Here is a 16,625-nt window from a genome sequence, read left to right on the forward strand (position 1 = left end):
GGTTCCTCAGTTTATATCTGATTTATAGCCGATATTTGATGAGTTCATTACTTCGGTAGATGTAGATACTTCATTGTAATTGTAGATTTATTACTGTTGTAACTGCTAATTATTACAGTTGTAACCGCTGGTTGTTATAGTTGTAATCGCTGGTTGTTATAGTTGTAATCGCTGCCACCAATTGTTAGTGTGCGAATGTTATACGTACACATTGTGGTTCCATCTTATGTCTCTTCAATGTGATATAGAAATATTAGACTTGTAGGTTACTTCTTAGAATAAGTCAAAGTTTTAGGTTAACTTTAAACAATTTATTGATAGCTCCATCACTGGAGTATGGATGGTTTGGTCGGATGACCATTCCGTATGAAAAGATGAATAGAACTGCTTTACAATAAGCTCGCGTAGATAACGTAATATTAGTTATCTCAGCGTTTCATGTAAATACAAAGAGAATTGATCACGTAGCCTTATGGCCGGAAGTCAGGTGATTCCGGTAAGGATCAATAGGTCAACTGTTTCTCACGGGAGGCGTTGTGACATGTTTACAAGACATACATAAATGTTTACCCATGCAATGCTTTCCAACCATTGCTTTAGCACATCCTGTTATGGCTGTCGTCACACTCTCAACTCTCCAATGATCCCTTGGGTCATGGGTTTATAAATGTATATATTACAAATACAATACATGGCGTGAAATCAGGTGAAATTATGCCTCTTGTATATGTATTGTTACCTAATAAACTGAAGTTCCTGGTGGCATTAAAAAGAAAAAATCCCTATGTCCAAGCCTTTAACAATAATGATTGATTTTGAACTGGCCAAGAATTTCCACTGTCTAAGCCTTTATAGAAAAATTCAAAGAAGGAGCCTAAAGGTTATATACAACACTAGTGCCGAATTTGCTCTTAAGGCTCGTCTCATCCACATTGGCATTTATACTGGTACCCAACGTTGTGGTAACATTTGAATTTTTGACAGAAAACGAGATTTTTCCAGAACTTATGAATTTTAGCAGCGAAAAAAGGTGTTTTGTTTTGCTTTTTAATTGTAAAGATCAATCACTTTATGCATTTTAGTTTGTATCATCTCTTTAACAAAACAGTTCCCTTTATTTTCAAGCAATCTTTATCTTTTTTCCAGTTCAGTTGTTCGAATACAAAATGCTCCAAGTCATTTGCCTTCGAGCAATCTGTCTTTCGAGGAATTGACAGTTTGATAAATAATTTTTCGAGCAATTGATTTCGAGGATTTTGTTTTCGAACAATTGATTTCGAGCAATTTACCGGACACCGTTAATAAGGGCATTAGGTTGCTTCTTCCATAGCTTTGAATAAAAGATAGTAAAACAAGTCGGGACCTAAACAAGAGGAAGAAATCTAAAATATTTCAGATCAAATACATTGGTAATCAATACACATAACCCTGATGGGGCCAAACACATACCTGTATCGGAAACAATGCCATTTACTGTTATCAAAAGAAAAACTAATATTGTGCAGGTTTTAAATGCTTGTCGATGTGGTGAAGAGAAACAAATTTAGCGATTGTGTCATAAAGATATATAAAACGTAGTAATTGTAATTACGGAAGGATTCCGGGTATTAATAAATGTGTACAGTTTTGTCAGTTTTAGGGTTTTATTGGTAGAATTTAAGTGGGGCTGATGAAAAACTTGAAATACAGAATATATTTTTTTTCTATAAATTGAAAAAAAAAAATCACAATGAAGGTCATTTATTTAGAGGTTGAATCTGTATTTGGCTGGTATGGTAGAACACGGAATGTTGCTTGTGCTAGGAGATTTGAATGTAAAGGTAGTTCTTGATATGACAGGAAATTTAGAGGCAGTAATATTCTCATTCACTTAATTCATCATTTTATGTTCTATGATTATCCTCTTAACATTTACCTTAGAATCATGACAGAATTCAATAACAAATCCCTTATTCACTTATCAATATATATCCGTAAAAAAACTTAAACTGTTCCTATGATCTTGAAGGGTATTCTTTGAATCTCTCCAGGTGATGAACGTCATGCCAAAGGATTCGGTGTATATAACAGCCGTCAGAGAACCAATTGCTTTGTTCGAGTCGCTTTACACATTTCTGAAAATGGCTAAGGTGAGAAAGTTTGAGTATTATATTTCCGATGTGATATTTGCAAAAAAAAAAAAGTAACACGTATGTTTACTTTATTTACACTTAGAAAGATTATAGCTCTCACAAGGTGTTTTGCTTTAGGCATGTTGCGCACACAACTTGTTCAGTTTTTTTTAGGTACTTATTTCATTCTCTAGATTTGATGTATGAAATGAGCAAATATTCACATGAAATCGATTCTAAGTAATTGCATAGAAACTAATCTTACCTCTGCTAACAAATATCTGCGTTCAAAAGACCACTGACTTCCAAAACCAGGCATGTGGAAAGAACTAAAATTATTTCTACCTCTATTTCACAGAAAATATCAAGCTAATATGCAAATGAATAAGTCAACAGACAAACAATGAATTATGTAAATATATGAACAGCAGTTGAGAAAGGAAAGACAAAAGCTTCATAGGTTCCCCTAAAGGGGAATCGTATAATTATGGTAATAATGACTGAAAAACAGAAACATTGTTACTGACTTCTATGAAGGGAGGAATTGAACCTTGAGAGTAGGAAAGCTATATTGTTGCCTATTGGTTATGAAAGAATCATAGTATAGATTGTTGTGAATGGAAGCTCTACAGCCACCCGTTGAGATACTACCGCAATAGAGTTATTGGGTCCTTTGACTAGCCGTTGGATCCCTCCTGATCACGGCTCATTTTTTATTTGCCTACACATACACTGAATAGTCTAGCATATACTTTATTAATTCTCCTCTTTCCTTATACACCTGCCAACAGTAAGATAACCGAAAAAAATTCTTCAATCAAGGAGTTAACTATTGAAATGTAATTGTTGAGTGGCAACTTTCCACTTGGTAAGGGTAGAAGAGACTCTTTAGCTATGGTAAACAACTTTTCTAGGACACTCCAATATCAAACTATTGTTCTCTACTCTTGGGTAGTGCCATAGCCTCTGTACCATGGTCTTCCTCTGTCTTGGGTTAGAGTTCGCTTGCTTGAGGGTACACTCGGGCACATTGTTCTATCTGTTTCCTTATTTCCTTTCCTCACTTCCGAATGCCGAAGTAGCTTGGTGATGGCTGTAATCAGATTTAGAAAAAAAAGAAAAATACACTAAAGAAAGGAAATGATTGTTTAAAGAGATGAGCATTGTCTCAATAATACAGCAAACAACATTTGTCCTCATCTTGAGACAAAATAGTAGAAGAAGAAAAAGAAGGCTGGTATTGGGGTAGCTTTGGAATATCTACAGTCTTATCCTAGAGTTGAAATTGAAATAATTGGAATTCAGACAGTTATATGTTAAGCCTTTTTATAACCTTACCTAAAGAATTATTTAATGATTGATAAATACTTTTGATTGCAATTGCCTCATCTACTCAACAGATTTACAACCAAACTCTTGATGAGTATGTGGCTTCTCGAGATGTTGATACCGAGAGGTATTTGGAGGTTTTGGGATACAACCAAATGAGTTGGGATTTTGGCGCGCCCAAATCAGAGATCAATGACCTTACTTTTATCCAAGAGATGGTATGTTAATTCGTTTTAATGAGATACACTACTCATTATCTTCATTTTTTTTTCTTACACTTAGAGAAAAGCGAATATCACTGAAACTCAGAAGATGCAAAAATTGAAGTTGCTGTTATTATCATTATTATTATTATTATTATGATTATTATTATTATTATTATTATTATTATTATTATTATTATTATTATTATTATTATTTAAAGAGAGTTGAGCGTGACCAGAAAAAAAAAAGAATATATATATATATATATATATATATATATATATATATATATATACAGTATATATATATATATATATATATATATATATATATATATATATATATATATATATATATATACAGTATATATAACAGATTTTGAGCGAAGCGAAAAATCTATTTTTGGGTGAGATGGCCATGTCGTCCTGATGGAAGTTCCTATAGGGTAGCTTCCTAGGGTATATTACAACTACGGCGATATTCCCAGAGAATTTACCTTAAGGTACCAGAATTCTAACTCCTGGAGCGAGTATCCCTCGTGAAAGGGATATCGCGACATATCAGAGGACGTATTCTAGACACGCCACATGGCAATCTACATCCTGGACAGAGATTTCGTCTCGTAGGAGGTGATTGGCGAGATACGAATTCGGGAAAGAAAAAGGGGAGCCGCTCCCAAGGCTTCCCTATCCCCCGATTCGTATGCGTGCCTGGCGCCAATCCTGGCGCCATCTGTATTCCTTGTAGCGTACACGAGGTGCTACAGATACTGTATGTAGGGAGGGGTCCTACAGCCCTTTCTTAGAAAGGCAAGGGCGGGTCCATCAGGACGACATGGCCATCTCACCCAAAAATAGATTTTTCGCTTCGCTCAAAATCCGTTTTTTGGGCTCAAGCCATGTCGTCCTGATGGAAGTGTACCAGAGCATTACTGTATCTGTGGATTCTCAGAACGTGCCGTACTCCCCGGAGGTAATTTTTTCCCGGTCGACTAGACCTAGAGACCTAAGATGTTACCGTTATTCATCTTTTCAACTAACTATAAACTATGTTAGAGCTTCCTGCCCCCTACAGGGAAGAGTCCTACTAGACTCTGGAAAAGTCTCGAAGAGTACATATACCTATGTATGAATACCAGGCAAGCTAATATAGTGGTCTCGCCCTATATTAAGTAAAGCATAGTTTGTATAGAACCACTGCGTCAATATATATTGACCAGTAATCCGCACAATACTTGTATTGGACAAAGGTTTATATCCGCATAGGAAGAAACTAATAAAACCGCCCTCGTCCCTTTATGGGACGGAGTCCTCCCATTAGGGGACTACATAAACCAATGCAACATAGCTTGCATAACAGAACAATTCTATCAGAATTATCCCAGATAAGATACATAGAATTAAATGCTCAATTATACCAATAAATTGACACAGGTGAAAGAGACGCAAGGTTCTCAAGAACAAGTTTATTGACAGACAATAAACAGACAGGTTAACAACAAATATATATATATATATATAAAAGAGGATAACCCAAAACTTTAAGCATAAGTATGATAGTAAACAGAACTTTTTTATCTGAAAGAAAAACCATTAAACGCCACTTTAATAAGATACCGAGGTATCAAGTCATAAAAGTCTGTATTACAAATCAATCACATTAGCGTTAGAAACGCTCGGCACACATGTCTGTACTTATGCTAGGTTCACCTTTGAAAGAAGGAACAGTCTATGTAGGCACTTGGTGCCCTCATTTAGTTTGTAGTACAGTATGTACCTACACACTCACCCTGGACTTAATCGTCCCAATTAAGACCACTGTTCCTCGCAGAGTTAAACAGTAGGGTTAACTACACGACCCACTGCTACCACAGATCTCTTAAGTTCCTCTACTTGCTTCGCATAGTGGCGAAAGAACACCCTGGAAGACTTCCAGCCCGTGTATGAACGGAGATGTTCAAAATCCATACAATTAAAGAAATTTAGGGATGAGGCAACTTTCCTCGGATCGTGACCTGCGGGTGTACTGTCAGGATCCGCTCTGCGAATAAAATATGTGATTTTCGCTCTGAGTTGATTCAGAGATAAATTTGAGCCTGATGTTTCTCCCCTGAATAGTTGACCACCCTTGAAGTCTGAAGTTCTACGAAGATAGACCTTTAGGCATTCTACTGGACATAGAGATGCATCTTCTTTCAGAGGGCAGATTCTCCAGGGACCCCACCTGTTGGTGGGTAACTCATTCTTGGCGAGAAACGTAGGATCCGGAAACAGGTTCAGATCCCCCCCATCCAGGAACTGAACACGACCTGCCTCTCTCGAGAGGGCTACGATCTCACTAACCCTGGCCCCGGACGCGAGTGCAAATAGGAAAATAACTTTTTGCGTCAAATCCTTTAACGCACATTCTTCATTGCTCAACAGGGAGGCGAAATGAAGAACTTTGTCTAAAGACCATGAGATGGGCTTTGGAGGTGCTGAAGGTCTGAGCCTAGCACAGGCTTTCAGAACTTTATTAAAGATCTCGTTACCTAGGTCGATCTGGAAGGCAAATAAAATGGGTCTCATCAAAGCAGATTTACACACTGAAATCGTGTTAGCTGCCAACCCTTGGCCATGGAGGTGGATGAAGAAAGATAAGCAGAAGTCTGTTGAGATCTCCTGCGGATTCTTTGCCTTTACAAAGGCCACCCATTTTCTCCAAGATGACTCATATTGCCTTCTAGTCGATTTGCACTTATATTCCTCTAGGAAGTCTATGCTGGCTTTCGAAATCCCGAAACGCTTTCTCACCGCAAGGGCGAGAAAATCATGAGCTGTAGGGTCCGGGTTTTCTGTAATGAAGCGCAGACAGTCGACTTCTGGACTCGCTGGGTCAGAACTGGATGTGGTAGCGGCACAAACTTCATCTGTAGTTCCAACGCCAAGGGGAACCACATACTGTTCGGCCACTTGTGGGCCACTATTGCCGCTACCCCCTTGAAGGATCTCAGTTTGTTGAGGACCCTCAACAGAAGGTTGTGAGGAGGGAACAGATAAATCCTGGACCATCTGTTCCAGTCGAGGGACATCGCGTCCACTGCTTCCGCTAAGGGGTCCTCGTACGGGGACACGTACAGGGGCAACTTCTTGTTGTCTTTCGTCGCAAAGAGGTCTATCTGCAGTTCTGGGACTTGATTCAGAATGAAGGAGAATGATCCTGCGTCTAAGGACCATTCCGACTCTATCGGTGTGAACCTGGATAGAGCGTCCGCTGTCACATTGCGGACTCCTTGAAGGTGAACTGCCGACAGGTACCACTTCTTCTTTTCCGCCAATCGGAAAATGGCTAACATCACCTGGTTGAGAGGTGGTGACCTCGACCCTTGTCGATTCAAGCATCTTACAACCACCTCGCTGTCCATCACCAATCTTATGTGGATCGAGTGACGCGGGGAGACTTTCTTTAAGGTAAGGAGCACTGCCATAGCTTCTAGAAAGTTTATATGAAAGGTCCTGAATAGCTTGGACCAAGTCCCCTGGACTTTTTTCCGATGAGAGTGACCTCCCCATCCCTCCTTTGAGGCGTCTGAGTGAATCGTCATCGACGGGGGAGGTGGCTGAAGAAGAACCGACTTCTTTAGATGTCTGGCTTGGGACCAAGGCCTGAGAAGAGTACGTAGCCGAGGCGGCACTGGTCTTCTCAGATCTCTTCGCGCGTTTGATGCATACCTTCTCCAAACTCCGGTTGCATCCTTTAGCTGTGCTCTTAGCACTGGGTCTGTCACTGAAGCAAACTGGAGAGAGCCTAGTACCCTCTCCTGTTCGCGTCTTGATATCCTTTCGGAATCTAGAAGTCTCTTGACAGAGCCCGCTATCTCCTTCCTTTTCTTCGTCGGGATGGGGAAACTGTGTGACAAAAGGTCCCAGTGGATTCCCAGCCACTGGAACTTTTGGGATGGAGAAAGTCGAGACTTTTTTCTGTTGATCTTGAAGCCTAGGTACTCTAGGAACTGGATCACCTGACTGGAAGCTTGCAAGCATTCGGTCTCGGATGCTGCCCACACCAGCCAGTCGTCCAGGTAGGCTACTACCTGAATTCCCTTTAGGCGTAATTGTTTGAGAGCTGCGCTCGCAAGCTTCGTGAAAATCCTTGGGGCTATGTTTAGCCCGAATGGCATGGCTCTGAAGGCGTATAGTCTCCGTTGTAGCCTGAACCCTAGGTAGGGGGAGAGTCGACGGCTGATTGGAATGTGCCAATAGGCGTCTGACAAGTCTATAGAGACTGAGTATGCCCTCTTGGGCAGTAAGGTCCTTATGTGTTGCAGTGTTAGCATCTTGAATTTGCAATTCACTATGAACTTGTTGAGTGGCGACAAGTCCAGAATGACTCTGAGCTTTTCCGAGTCTTTCTTGGGAACACAAAACAGCCTCCCTTGGAATTTGATGGACTTCACCTTTCGGATCACCTTTTTCTCCAACAGTTCTTGAACGTACTCCTCCAGAACGGGGGTGGAGTGTTGGAAAAACCGAAGGCACGGGGGTGGAGTGCTGTACCAGCTCCAGCCCAGTCCATTCTTGAGTAGGCTTTGGGCCCAGGGATCGAAGGTCCAGCGATCCCAAAATTTCATCAGTCTCCCTCCTACCGGTATCGTTTCACTTGGACTGCCGTCCTGAGGTCCTGCCTCCCTGACCACGACCACCTCTGAATCCCCTTCCCCTTGAGGGGCGCCTAGACGAGCCTCTGGCTGCTCCTCTAGGTTTTGCACGAAAGGAAGAAGACTGTCCTTCGAACGTTGGGGTGAATGTGGTTGACTGACCTGGCACAGCCTGGGGTACCCACTGAAAAGTAGTCGGGGTTTGTGCCACCATCTGGGGCACTGGAGGCAATGGCAATTGCAGTTGCTGTTGCTGTCTAAAAGGCTTGGCTGGCCGAGACGGTAGCCTAGTCCTCATATTCTTCCTCTTTGGTTGAGGACCCTCATCCGGGGAAGACTTTCTTTTGATAGCCAGGCCCCACTTCTGGAGAAGGTTTCTATTCTCCACGGCGGCCTTATCAACAACTTCTTTGACCACATCGGTAGGGAAAAGGTCTTTTCCCCAAATGTTGGAGGAGATTAACTTCCTTGGCTCGTGTCTCACCGTAGCCCCGGTGAACACGAACTCCCTGCAAGCTCTCCTTGCCTTGACGAAGCTATAAAGGTCCTTCGTCACTGTGGCTAGGTGAGACTTAGCCACTACCATGAACATTTCATGGACCTTGGGGTCACTTGCCATCGTCTCAAGAGTAGTCTGATGAGACATTGAGGCAGCCAGTCTTTCTTTTGTCTCGAACTCTCTTCGTAAAAGAGAGTCGGACAGCTTGGGGAGGTCCTCGCCGAATTGCCGTCCGGCAATATCAGCCTCCAACTTTCCCACAGAGAATGTCAGATGGACATCCTTCCAGTCTTTGTGGTCCATAGGCAGGGCCAGCGACAAGGGTTTACACTCCTCCAGGGAGGGGCAAGGCTTGCCGGCCTCGACTGCCTTTAGGACAGCCGCAAACCCTTTCTGTAGAAAGGGGAAGGCTCTAGCAGGAGAGGACACAAAAGAAGGGAGCTTCTTGCTCAATGCAGCTACCTTCGAGTTAGAGAAGCCCCTCTCTTTCATCGAGGATGAAAGTAGGGCTTGAGCCTTAGTGTGGTCCATAATTATGACCTCCTTCGGCTCTGTCTCCTCCCTTGAAGCTGGTTCTTTTCTCAGCCGGACATAGCAGTCCGGATATGATGCCTTGCTGGGCCAGAATTCCACCTCCTCTAGGGGAACTGAACCCAGATTATCCGAGATGACGATCTTTCCAGTCGTCATCGGCATGTGCTCAGCATACCTCCATGGGTTAGCATCTGAGCATAAGGGAAGGTCTTTCACATTGAGCCTTTTCCGGGGCCCACGTGATTCTGCCAGGGACTGCATACGCAGTTCCATAGCAGCCGCCTTCTCCTGATTCTCCTTCTGCATTTGTTGGATCATTCCAACAATCGAAGAGAGGGCCTGTCCCAGTTCTACTGGGAGACCGGCCGATGTTGAGGGGATAGGCTCCGGAATCTGAACCGGAGTAGCCGACACCTCGTCGACCTCATCCTCTACGACATCCGGGGTTTGAACTTCATCCTGACCTTCTGCCAGGAGGTCTTGTTCCAAACGTTCGTCCAGGTCAGACATCCTGTCATCTAACTGGATGTCTTGCATCGCGACTGCGACTTCCACGTCCACCTGGACTTGATCTTGAGGGATCTCCTCTTGAGGCTGGGGAATCACTGCATCAGCTGATGCCTGGGGAAAAAGATACGCCCTCATCTTCTCACTTGGAAGATAAGGGCCAGAGGTGTTCTTCTTGAAGCCCCTTACCCAAGTACGAAGCTTCTCCCTTGCTATATCCCTTGATTCCGCCGTTCTAGGGGAATCAAAAGCCTCAGTAATCAGGTTAGTGCATACAGTACATACCTGAGGGTCCCAATACTGTAGATCATCCTTGGAGACAGCGCATGCTGCGTGTCTCCTACAACACTCATGTCCGCAGAGTTTCTTGCTGCGGACGTTGCAGAAAACATTTCCGCACTTCGGAGGGTCCTCCTGTAAAGAGAAGAAATTTCCATGAGTATCAAGTGAACTATGTATCACTGGATATGCATAGTATAGCATAACAATTCATAAAGGAAAGACACACACTTGTGTTTCCCTCACAACCCATTGTTGCAGCCTTCCAGATAATAAAATCAAAATGGTTTATCTCTTCTAGAGTAACCAATGCAAGGTTTCCAGAGGAAACAGGTGGAGCTCACACCTAAGCAATGATTTTAAAATCCTGGATAATAGACAGGAAAGAACTCAGCTTCCTATCTGAGGGCAACAGCAAAGGGATGTGCAAGAAAACACAATAGTGTTAGAAGACACAGTGCTGTACCAAAACCCTTACCATAGTTTTCTTCTTACTGTATATGTTATACTGAAGAATACTAGTACAGTATAGGGGGATGTGTGCCGGCCTGCCTTTGCCGGCCGGCACACACCACAACTAGCTTTAAAGTATACTACTTAACAGCTATAGGGCGGCAGCACTCTGGTTCAAATGCCTGTGCCGGTCGGCAGCAACTGCCGGCCGGTAACAGCCAATGTTGGCCGGCAATGGCTGCCGGCCAGCAACTACACAAGGTAGTACCCAGCTGCCGGCCACACTCTTGGTGACCGGCAGACAAGGGCTGACATAAGCCGGCCGGCAAAGGTACAAGACCGATGCCAGCCGGCAGCAAAAGAACCAGAGGACTACATAGGCCGGCAGCCGGGTCAAGTACAGCACTAGAAAAAAAATAGAATGGATGCCGATATAAGAGTGTACACAACCTCCAAGCCCGGCAACCAAAAGAGTGCATATAAGGAAGGGGAGAAACTAATTCAGGCTTCCTGACCAATGCCGTCTGGCTCTGCCGGCAGGCATGGATGAGGGACCAAGAGAGGTCCGGGCAGCACTCGAAAACATAAGACCCTTGCCGGCCAGCAGCTCTGCCGGCCGGCAAGGGGCTGAGTCAATTCCACATCCTAACCTACACTAGGTCCAGATGTAGAACGACGTACAGTACAGTAATGGCTCGGCCATTACGAAGAAAGAGGGGGAAGGGACAAGAGGGTCCTGCCAACCTTGCTTTAGTGACAGATCACCCGCAGCCAAGAAACTTATCTTAGCCTAAGGGAGATCTAAGGGGGAAGGCCAGCAATACTTGCCAGCTCCCAGAGCACCAAAGCAAGGAAGGCGTTGCTACTCCCAAGGAAAGAACTTATCCTCCCCCGAGAACAGCAACAAGGACTAGTCTGGTAGATCACAAAAGAAGGAATCATATCCACAGAAACCTTCGGTAGTGACCTAAGGGAGCTAAGCTCCCTTTGTCTGTGTTAGGTCAGCGAGGGGGACTCAGCCCCAAGCCAGACAACACAGACTCAGACTAAAAAACTCTGTTGTTCTGTCCCTCTTGAACCATAACTACAGGAACAGGAAGGTACAGTAACACCCTAGTATAGTTTTATCGAAAATAAATTCGGAAAAAACCACTTAGGGATAAGCCCAAGGCTTAAACAGAGGGAAAGGGATTACATACCTTCTCCGAAGAAAAGAAAGCAACCGGGGAGTATGATAAAGTATACTAAGGCTCCATAAGCAACTAGCCTAGGCACCAAGAGAATCGATTACCTAAATCACCGAAACTCACTCGTATACTATCTTGGAAATATTCCACACAGTCTAAAATGTATAAAATATAGCCTAAAGCTTCAATAAAATTCTAATTACACTCGGAAAAACCATAATCATGCATGAAGTACTAGGACCAAACGACTAGGCTACATGGCCTAGCGTAGGCCAGAATGGCGAATACTTCGCCAAATAATACTAAGCACGAAAGGAAATCCTATGTAATGCTAAATAGCTAAAATTTATTAAAGCAAAACAACCAGGAATGTCGCTCTGACTAACTAATTTATACCTAGCGAGCGACAGCGTACAAGACGCCTCTGGTAGGCTACGGCTCTTGTATCAAAGATTAATCCTATTAATCACTCAAAATTTTACCAAGAGCCTACATTTATACATAAAAGACACTATACTCAACTTATCAGAGGCCGACGAAGACGGAGAAGCCATGAAAAGTAGAATAAATCCAAGATTTGCGAGAAAAACAGGAAAAAACACCGAGTTGTTAAGCTACACAAAAAGGAATACAGATGGCGCCAGGATTGGCGCCAGGCACGCATACGAATCGGGGATAGGGAAGTCTTGGGAGCGGCTCCCCTTTTTCTTTCCCGAATTCGTATCTCGCCAATCACCTCCTACGAGACGAAATCTCTGTCCAGGATGTAGATTGCCATGTGGCGTGTCTAGAATACGTCCTCTGATATGTCGCGATATCCCTTTCACGAGGGATACTCGCTCCAGGAGTTAGAATTCTGGTACCTTAAGGTAAATTCTCTGGGAATATCGCCGTAGTTGTAATATACCCTAGGAAGCTACCCTATAGGAACTTCCATCAGGACGACATGGCTCGAGCCCAAAAATATATATATATATATATATATATATATATATATATATATATATATATATACAGTATATATATATATATATATATATGTGTGTGTGTGTGTGTGTGTGTGTGTGTGTATATAACCAGATACATGCTCTCTTTTATAGATAGGATATTAGCGTAACCATTCAGCGTAATTTAGTCAACTCTGTTTAATCTTGGTAGTAATTGTTGAAATATGATTTTAATTTTGACCAATGTAATCTCAAAGGATAATTGTTATTTTTAACGCCAGGGTATTATTATTGATAATTCTGTCTCACGAATGTAGAATGTCTTCATATCTTATCGAATTATGGTATCACATTTTGATAACAATTTCCTCCTCTAACTGCTTACAGGTAAAAAAAGCCGACAAAGACTTTGATCTCGTCATGGTAGCTGAGAGGATGGAAGAGTCTTTGATTCTCATGAGCCGTCTCCTCTGCTGGAACATTACTGATGTGCTCGTTTTGAAAATTAATGCTAGGATGTCAGATGTAACTATGGAGACAATACGTTTGTGCACTCTTTCAATAGCTGTCGAGTCTTTATAACTACTATTTCATACTGGGTTTATAAAGAAATAAATTCTATCCATATGCGTCCCAACTACAATCTATTCCTACTACTAACAACGTCCTATTTTCCACTCAGTTCAAGAAGGAGATAAACGAGAAAACCAAGGGACTTTTGAGAAGGAAACTAGCTCCTGACTATCTCATCTACAACTTCTTCTCTCAGAAGCTCGACAAGTTGGTGGAGCGCTACGGAAGAAAAAGGATGGCCGAGGACGTGTCTAAGCTTAGAAAAGCAACTGAAAAACTTAGGACTGAATGTGGATTCGAGCAGAGGGCGAGTCAGAATATGACAGGGCTAAACAAACCCTGGTCTCCTCAGGTGTGATGTTAAAAAGGGGATGAAACACCGAACATCTAATTATCACTATTTATCACCTGATTTTAATAGAGTTTACCTGTTATTAGGCTTATAGAATTTATTGTTCAAGTTCTACAATGTATCCTACAAGGCAGACTAGAGGCAGTGCTCCTTAGGGGCCAAGTAGAAATGTTTAAAGTCCTTAAATTCAGTCTCATTCAATGCACATTCCATTCTAATATCATAACTTTAAAGGATGTGTAAGCTAGACGAATTATACTAGAACTGCTAGGAATAGAATAAAGTAAGAAAATTACAATGACATTTTAAAGAAATTGCATATTAGATCCCACTTCCACAAGCTAGGTCAAGCAGTCAAGGAAGTCAGCTACAAACGCACGGAGACTTAGACTTAGGTGCTGATGGGGTGCTATTTGTATTCACAACATCTAGCCAGTGGTTTACATTTAGAGTGAATCTGGTCAACTTAGATCCTCATATCTTGCGTATCGTATAAATTAGGTCTGTCTCTCTCTCTCCCTCTCTTCACAGGTTTCTGGTTACCAGTCACAGTCTAAAAGCATTGTATGTCAGCTGATGTCATTTTCAGAAATTTCCTTCATGCATGAATTGCGTGAAAGGCAAATGTCTCTATATAACAAAACGTAAGTTCTGAAGTTTATTTTATTCTACTGTTTCACGCGCTCCATTATGCCTGTTTGCGAATATGCTTAATAGTGTTAAATCTTGATAATACAAGTTGTATTATACAAGGAATATTTATTTAGATCTTTCTTCCGGTGTTCTACTTCGCCTATGCTTAGAACGAAATAACTGATATGAAATAACTCATCATTTGACCTGTTCTCATTGTGTTATCGTTGGTTACAGCATTTGTTCGTTAATACCTGCAGATACATAATGAACGCTAATAAGATGGAAAAAAATATGGCTTTATGAAGAGAAAATTCTTGTTGCTTATGTCTAATATTTATTTTAGATTTGGATCAAAAGAGATACGGTGAAAATGAGCTTTGTCGATTAGGGCAATGGCCTTACGTTGTTCTGGAGACCCAACTAAAAGGATGAAGCTACTTCAGGAAGTATTCGTTCACAGAACTCAAGAAGAATCCGTCGAGGGTAACATCACTCAAAGAGAAGACAGTTGAAGCAGATAAGAAAAGATCTATTCACCTTATATGGCAATACCAGAACAAATGATCTAGTACAATTTATTCATGGTTTTTTTATTCTTAGTTTTAAGTTTGCCTTCGTGACTCACATTTCTGTGTTGGCAACCGAAGTGTGAAATTGCTGTGACAAAGGGATTTTATTATGTGCTTTCTATTTCTAATAACACAAATTTTATTATATAATCTAAGACTGAGTTCTTACTTTGTATACTATATTAGCTAGGATACTACTAAATAATCAAATCAATAATATATCTTCTTACATTTTTAGCAAAATGTTATTTGATGATTACGGTATGTTAACACACGTGACTTATACATTTATTTTATTGAATAATAATTTTTATCAAACATGTTTTGTATGGTACTATCCTTTTCTAAAATGTATGACCAAGAATTTCAGACTTTATGAATAATTCATAGGATAAGATTCATAAGTTTTACATTTCATTGCAAGTCTATAATCTCTTGGGTCTCTAGGGACTATGATCCCCAATACAGGGTCTTACGAATTAGAGTTTAGTGAAAGATTGAAAAAAAAGCAAATCAGACAATGGCTAGGTTAAGTAAAATTTGGAAATCAAATCGCCTGAAATCACATAAAAATCAGACTATATGTCAGTTTTGTGAGATTAGTGTTACTCTATGGACATGAGTCATGGTATGACAATGAAACTATCTCCAATGGATTTCGTAGGTTTGAGAACAAAGCCCTCAGCAGGATATTGGGGGTTAAATGGCAGGACAGGATTAAAATGAAACTATAAGAGAGATTACTCGAGTGCCATATGTAGATGAGATCATGATGAGGGGTAGATGGAGATGGTTTGGACATGCTCTTCGCACTCCCCAAGAGAGATTAGTTCACCAAAGGTTTAGCTGGGCTCCACAAGGCACTAGAAGAGTTGGAAGACTCAGGCCTACATGACTGAGGACCATGAAGTGCGAAATAGGAGATGGTGAATGGAGAAGTATTGAATTAAAAGCTCAAGATAGAGACGGCTGGCGAAAACCAACCGAGGCCTGCTGCGTCTATAGGCGTAGAACGATATATCTATATATATATATATATATATATATATATATATATATATATATATATATATATATATATATACATATATATATATACATTTATAAATATGTATATATATACATATATATATGATAAATTTTGCACATTTAAATGTGTTTTTCATATTTCAAATAAACCATATATATTAATACATTAAAGTCTAGATTCTCTTAACAACCTCGGGATCAGAGCCCCAGGCAAAATCACTCAAAGACTATAGTATCTGACCGGCCGGGTCTCGAACCTTGGTCCAGGATACTTGTATGACATTGACCTTACCATTTAGCAACGAAGAAAGAAAAAAGTCAATGACAATCCCGTACAGGTGCTTATTTGATAATATATATATATATATATATATATATATATATATATATATATATATATATATATATATATATGTATGTATATAAACAGGACATATTGTAGAAGAGATAGGAAATGGATTTTATCTGTTTAACATAGATATTGATGGGTCTCTGCAGCTTTTTTTCCTTCAATGGACATGCATATGAATTTGTGCAAAATGTATATGCATTTTTTTGCTTGCAAAAAAAAATCCCATAGTCTGGGAAAAAAAGTAGGAAAAGTAGTTCATCGTATTTCCTCCGTCTTATCGTAAAACCAGCGATGTGAAGTAAACATTTATTGTATGTTTTGTTCTGATTTTATATCATGATATTCAAAAGAGATACTATTAAATAATGTTTAAAAAAAAAAGTTCTTTAGATTCCTGCCAAATGTATTGCTCCTCACTCGTGTGTGAC

The 16,625-nt window shown here is 41.0% G+C and overlaps 1 protein-coding gene across 1 annotated transcript in view; it reads left to right on the forward strand.

Moving 5' to 3' along the window:
• LOC137639201 (galactosylceramide sulfotransferase-like) overlaps positions 1 to 15,086 on the forward strand; it is a 34,901-nt gene extending 19,815 nt beyond the window's left edge. The window contains exons 5-10 of the mRNA XM_068371494.1: positions 2,031 to 2,129; positions 3,512 to 3,658; positions 13,074 to 13,211; positions 13,369 to 13,611; positions 14,143 to 14,255; positions 14,591 to 15,086. Of these exons, the coding sequence (XP_068227595.1) occupies positions 2,031 to 2,129; positions 3,512 to 3,658; positions 13,074 to 13,211; positions 13,369 to 13,611; positions 14,143 to 14,255; positions 14,591 to 14,615 (765 nt within the window). The 3' untranslated portion in view covers positions 14,616 to 15,086. The remainder of the gene's footprint in view (positions 1 to 2,030; positions 2,130 to 3,511; positions 3,659 to 13,073; positions 13,212 to 13,368; positions 13,612 to 14,142; positions 14,256 to 14,590) is intronic.
• The last annotated feature ends 1,539 nt before the right edge of the window (positions 15,087 to 16,625 follow it).

This window comes from Palaemon carinicauda, chromosome 4, assembly GCF_036898095.1.
Source record: "Palaemon carinicauda isolate YSFRI2023 chromosome 4, ASM3689809v2, whole genome shotgun sequence".
Classification (NCBI taxonomy): domain Eukaryota; kingdom Metazoa; phylum Arthropoda; class Malacostraca; order Decapoda; family Palaemonidae; genus Palaemon; species Palaemon carinicauda.